The sequence below is a fragment of the Heptranchias perlo genome, unplaced genomic scaffold (genome assembly GCF_035084215.1).
Source record: "Heptranchias perlo isolate sHepPer1 unplaced genomic scaffold, sHepPer1.hap1 HAP1_SCAFFOLD_1315, whole genome shotgun sequence".
In the NCBI taxonomy this organism is placed as follows: Eukaryota; Metazoa; Chordata; class Chondrichthyes; order Hexanchiformes; family Hexanchidae; genus Heptranchias; species Heptranchias perlo.
Window position 1 is genome coordinate 36784 of NW_027138554.1, and position 6378 is coordinate 43161.

At 51.7% G+C, this 6378-nt stretch overlaps 1 protein-coding gene across 1 annotated transcript in view; it reads left to right on the plus strand.

Annotated features, from left to right (window-relative positions):
- LOC137308486 (beta-adrenergic receptor kinase 1-like) overlaps positions 1-6360 on the plus strand; it is a gene marked incomplete at both ends in the record, with an annotated part of 43060 nt that extends 36700 nt beyond the window's left edge. The window contains 2 exons of the mRNA XM_067977168.1: positions 5410-5572; positions 6233-6360. Of these exons, the coding sequence (XP_067833269.1) occupies positions 5410-5572; positions 6233-6360 (291 nt within the window). The remainder of the gene's footprint in view (positions 1-5409; positions 5573-6232) is intronic.
- Between the last annotated feature and the right edge of the window lie 18 nt (positions 6361-6378).

A 6378-nucleotide genomic window follows, 5' to 3' on the forward strand; every position in this document is an offset into this window, starting at 1 on the left:
AATCCCCGTCTCCCACTCCCCGTCTCTGTCTCTCTGTCTGTGTTATAACTGTAAATAATCCCCGTCTCCCACTCCCCGTCTCTGTCTCTCTGTCTGTGTTATAACTGTGAATAATCCCCGTCTCCCACTCCCCGTCTCTGTCTCTCTGTCTGTGTTATAACTGTGAATAATCCCCGTCTCCCCGTCCCCGTCTCTGTCTCTCTGTCTGCGTTATAACTGTAAATAATCCCCGTCTCCCCGTCCCCGTCTCTGTCTCTCTGTCTGTGTTATAACTGTGAATAATCCCCGTCTCCCACTCCCCGTCTCTGTCTCTCTGTCTGTGTTATAACTGTGAATAATCCCCGTCTCCCACTCCCCGTCTCTGTCTCTCTGTCTGTGTTATAACTGTGAATAATCCCCGTCTCCCCGTCCCCGTTTCTGTCTCTCTGTCTGTGTTATAACTGTGAATAATCCTCGTCTCCCACTCCCCGTCTCTGTCTCTCTGTCTGTGTTATAACTGTAAATAATCCCCGTCTCCCCCTCCCCGTCTCTGTCTCTCTGTCTGTGTTATAACTGTGAATAATCCCCGTCTCCCACTCCCCGTCTCTGTCTCTGTCTGTGTTATAACTGTGAATAATCCCCGTCTCCCACTCCCCGTCTCTGTCTCTCTGTCTGTGTTATAACTGTGAATAATCCCCGTCTCCCACTCCCCGTCTCTGTCTCTCTGTCTGTGTTATAACTGTGAATAATCCCCGTCTCCCACTCCCCGTCTCTGTCTCTCTGTCTGTGTTATAACTGTGAATAATCCCCGTCTCCCACTCCCTGTCTCTGTCTCTGTCTGTGTTATAACTGTAAATAATCCCCGTCTCCCACTCCCCGTCTCTGTCTCTCTGTCTGTGTTATAACTGTAAATAATCCCCGTCTCCCACTCCCCGTCTCTGTCTCTCTGTCTGTGTTATAACTGTGAATAATCCCCGTCTCCCACTCCCCGTCTCTGTCTCTCTGTCTGTGTTATAACTGTGAATAATCCCCGTCTCCCACTCCCCGTCTCTGTCTCTCTGTCTGTGTTATAACTGTAAATAATCCCCGTCTCCCACTCCCTGTCTCTGTCTCTGTCTGTGTTATAACTGTAAATAATCCCCGTCTCCCACTCCCCGTCTCCGTCTCTCTGTCTGTGTTATAACTGTAAATAATCCCCGTCTCCCACTCCCTGTCTCTGTCTCTGTCTGTGTTATAACTGTAAATAATCCCCGTCTCCCACTCCCCGTCTCTGTCTCTCTGTCTGTGTTATAACTGTGAATAATCCCCGTCTCCCACTCCCCGTCTCTGTCTCTCTGTCTGTGTTATAACTGTAAATAATCCCCGTCTCCCACTCCCCGTCTCTGTCTCTCTGTCTGTGTTATATCTGTGAATAATCCCCGTCTCCCCGTCCCCGTCTCTGTCTCTCTGTCTGTGTTATAACTGTAAATAATCCCCGTCTCCCCGTCCCCGTCTCTGTCTCTCTGTCTGTGTTATAACTGTGAATAATCCCCGTCTCCCACTCCCCGTCTCTGTCTCTCTGTCTGTGTTATAACTGTGAATAATCCCCGTCTCCCACTCCCCGTCTCTGTCTCTCTGTCTGTGTTATAACTGTGAATAATCCCCGTCTCCCACTCCCCGTCTCTGTCTCTCTGTCTGTGTTATAACTGTGAATAATCCCCGTCTCCCACTCCCCGTCTCTGTCTCTGTCTGTGTTATAACTGTGAATAATCCCCGTCTCCCACTCCCCGTCTCTGTCTCTGTCTGTGTTATAACTGTGAATAATCCCCGTCTCCCACTCCCCGTCTCTGTCTCTCTGTCTGTGTTATAACTGTGAATAATCCCCGTCTCCCACTCCCCGTCTCCGTCTCTGTCTGTGTTATAACTGTGAATAATCCCCGTCACCCACTCCCCGTCTCTGTCTCTCTGTCTGTGTTATAACTGTGAATAATCCCCGTCTCCCACTCCCCGTCTCTGTCTCTCTGTCTGTGTTATAACTGTGAATAATCCCCGTCTCCCACTCCCCGTCTCTGTCTCTGTCTGTGTTATAACTGTGAATAATCCCCGTCTCCCACTCCCCGTCTCTGTCTCTCTGTCTGTGTTATAACTGTGAATAATCCCCGTCTCCCACTCCCCGTCTCTGTCTCTGTCTGTGTTATAACTGTGAATAATCCCCGTCTCCCACTCCCCGTCTCTGTCTCTCTGTCTGTGTTATAACTGTGAATAATCCCCGTCTCCCACTCCCCGTCTCTGTCTCTCTGTCTGTGTTATAACTGTAAATAATCCCCGTCTCCCACACCCCGTCTCTGTCTCTGTCTGTGTTATAACTGTGAATAATCCCCGTCTCCCACTCCCCGTCTCTGTCTCTCTGTCTGTGTTATAACTGTGAATAATCCCCGTCTCCCACTCCCCGTCTCTGTCTCTCTGTCTGTGTTATAACTGTGAATAATCCCCGTCTCCCACTCCCCGTCTCTGTCTCTCTGTCTGTGTTATAACTGTGAATAATCCCCGTCTCCCACTCCCCGTCTCTGTCTCTGTCTGTGTTATAACTGTGAATAATCCCCGTCTCCCACTCCCCGTCTCTGTCTCTGTCTGTGTTATAACTGTGAATAATCCCCGTCTCCCACTCCCCGTCTCTGTCTCTCTGTCTGTGTTATAACTGTGAATAATCCCCGTCTCCCACTCCCCGTCTCTGTCTCTCTGTCTGTGTTATAACTGTGAATAATCCCCGTCTCCCACTCCCCATCTCTGTCTCTCTGTCTGTGTTATAACTGTGAATAATCCCCGTCTCCCACTCCCCGTCTCTGTCTCTCTGTCTGTGTTATAACTGTGAATAATCCCCGTCTCCCACTCCCCGTCTCTGTCTCTCTGTCTGTGTTATAACTGTAAATAATCCCCGTCTCCCACTCCCCGTCTCTGTCTCTCTGTCTGTGTTATAACTGTGAATAATCCCCGTCTCCCACTCCCCGTCTCTGTCTCTCTGTCTGTGTTATAACTGTGAATAATCCCCGTCTCCCACTCCCCGTCTCTGTCTCTCTGTCTGTGTTATAACTGTAAATAATCCCCGTCTCCCACTCCCCGTCTCTGTCTCTCTGTCTGTGTTATAACTTTGAATAATCCCCGTCTTCCACTCCCCGTCTCTGTCTCTGTCTCTGTCTGTGTTATAACTGTGAATAATCCCCGTCTCCCACTCCCCGTCTCTGTCTCTCTGTCTGTGTTATAACTGTGAATAATCCCCGTCTCCCACTCCCCGTCTCTGTCTCTCTGTCTGTGTTATAACTGTGAATAATCCCCGTCTCCCACTCCCCGTCTCTGTCTCTCTGTCTGTGTTATAACTGTGAATAATCCCCGTCTCCCACTCCCCGTCTCTGTCTCTCTGTCTGTGTTATAACTGTGAATAATCCCCGTCTCCCACTCCCCGTCTCTGCCTCTCTGTCTGTGTTTTAACTGTGAATAATCCACGTCTCCCACTCCCCGTCTCTGTCTCTCTGTCTGTGTTATAACTGTGAATAATCCCCGTCTCCCACTCCCCGTCTCTGTCTCTCTGTCTGTGTTATAACTGTGAATAATCCCCGTCTCCCACTCCCCGTCTCTGTCTCTCTGTCTGTGTTATAACTGTGAATAATCCCCGTCTCCCACTCCCCGTCTCCGTCTCTCTGTCTGTGTTATAACTGTGAATAATCCCCGTCTCCCCGTCCCCGTCTCTGTCTCTCTGTCTGTGTTATAACTGTGAATAATCCCCGTCTCCCACTCCCCGTCTCTGTCTCTCTGTCTGTGTTATAACTGTAAATAATCCCCGTCTCCCACTCCCCGTCTCTGTCTGTGTCTGTGTTATAACTGTAAATAATCCCCGTCTCCCACTCCCCGTCTCTGTCTCTCTGTCTGTGTTATAACTGTGAATAATCCCCGTCTCCCCGTCCCCGTCTCTGTCTCTCTGTCTGTGTTATAACTGTGAATAATCCCCGTCTCCCACTCCCCGTCTCTGTCTCTCTGTCTGTGTTATAACTGTGAATAATCCCCGTCTCCCACTCCCCGTCTCTGTCTCTCTGTCTGTGTTATAACTGTGAATAATCCCGTCTCCCCGTCCCCGTCTCGTCTCTCTGTCTGTGTTATAACTGTGAATAATCCCGTCTCCCACTCCCCGTCTCTGTCTCTCTATCTGTGTTATAACTGTGAATAATCCTCGTCTCCCACTCCCCGTCTCTGTCTCTGTCTGTGTTATAACTGTAAATAATCCCCGTCTCCACTCCCCGTCTCTGTCTCTGTCTGTGTTATAACTGTAAATAATCCCCGTCTCCCACTCCCCGTCTCTGTCTCTCTGTCTGTGTTATAACTGTGAATAATCCCCGTCTCCCACTCCCCGTCTCCGTCTCTCTGTCTGTGTTATAACTGTAAATAATCCCCGTCTCCCACTCCCCGTCTCCGTCTCTCTGTCTGTGTTATAATTGTAAATAATCCCCGTCTCCCACTCCCCGTCTCTGTCTCTCTGTCTGTGTTATAACAGTAAATAATCCCCGTCTCCCACTCCCCGTCTCTGTCTCTCTGTCTGTGTTATAACTGTAAATAATCCCCGTCTCCCACTCCCCGTCTCTGTCTCTCTGTCTGTGTTATAACTGTAAATAATCCCGTCTCCCCGTCCCCGTCTCTGTCTCTGTCTGTGTTATAACTGTAAATAATCCCCGTCTCCCACTCCCCATCTCTGTCTCTCTGTCTGTGTTATAACTGTGAATAATCCCCGTCTCCCACTCCCCGTCTCCGTCTCTCTGTCTGTGTTATAACTGTGAATAATCCCCGTCTCCCACTCCCCGTCTCTGTCTCTCTGTCTGTGTTATAACTGTGAATAATCCCCGTCTCCCACTCCCCGTCTCCGTCTCTGTCTGTGTAATAATTGCAAATGCCCTCCCCTCTCTCAGTCCCTGTGTCCATCTGTCTGTGTGGCTGTGTGTCTGTCTGTGTGTCTGTCTGTCTCTGTACTAACTGTAAATACCCTCCCCCTCTCTCTCAGTCCCTGAGTGTGTCTGTCTGTTTGTCTGTGTCTGTCTGTATGTCTGTGTGTGTCTGTGTGTCTGTCTCTGTACTAACTGTAAATACCCTCTCCTCTCTCAGTCCCTGTGTGTGTCTTTCTGTGTGTCTGTGTCTGTCTGTCTGTCTGTGTCTGTCTCTGTACTAACTGTAAATACCCTCTCCTCTCTCAGTCCCTTTGTGTGTCTGTCTGTGTGTCTGTGTGTGTGTGTGTGTGTCTGTGTCTGTCTGTCTGTCTCTGTACTAACTGTAAATACCCTCTCCTCTCTCAGTCCCTGTGTGTGTCTGTCTGTGTGTCTGTGTCTGTCTGTCTGTGTCTGTCTCTGTACTAACTGTAAATACCCTCTCCTCTCTCTCTCTCTCTCTCTCTCTCACTTGCTGTGTTTCCAGCTGACAGGCAGCGATCAGGAGTTTTACAGGAACTTTTGTCTGGCCGTCCCAGACCGGTGGGAGGACGAGGTGACGGAGACGGTGTTCCAGGCCGTGAACCGGGAGTGCGATCGAATGGAGGCCAAAAGCAGCTCGAAGCTCCGGAGTCCCAAAGGCGAGACAGGTGGGGGAGAATTTTACAGCCCCCCTAACCCCCCCCAACCCCGCTCAATCGGGGTCAATTCCTCCCCGGGGTCGGGGTTCCACGGGCGCTGGGTCACCTGAGTGGGGGGGCGGTCTCCCCGCGCCCGCCCGGACGGCGATTGCCTGTGTGATATTCGACTGTGGAGGCATCGCGATTCCGATCCTGTCCTCACCGGTCATCCGCGGAGCAGGGGGGGCTGATGTCGAGCGGGAACCCCTGGTTGGTTCACTCTGCCCCACCCCCCCCCCCCCCACCAGCCAGTGGCACTGAGGCCAACATTAGCCCCACTCCCCCTCAATCCCAGCACGACCCCAAAACGGGACTAATTCCTCGTGTTGGGCGCGAGGTTTCACGGCCGCTGCATCACCTACGTGAGGGGGCGTGGGGGTCACTGCCCGTGCGTGCGCCCGGGCGGTGATTGTCAGCGGGACATTCGACTGTGGAGGCATCGCGATTCCGATCCTGTTCCCACCGGGTCACTCGCCCTCCCCTCCCCAAGGGTCCGAATGGGCTCCTGGTGTGTGAATCCCAGATCTCGCGGTGCGCGCGGAGCGGGAGCGGGAACGTGAGGGTCTCATTGTAATGGGTGCGGCCTGACTCTCTCTGTCTCCCCCGCCACCGATGGCTCCCTTTCCCCAGGTTGCAAGGATGTCCGGAAGTGCATCATGCACGGTGACGTCAGCTTCCTCGACAGCCCGCTGGGGACCCGATGCCATTTGTATCTCCACCCCCGGGACCTGGAGTGGAGGAAGAAAGGAGAGAGACGGGTAAATAATTAATACTCA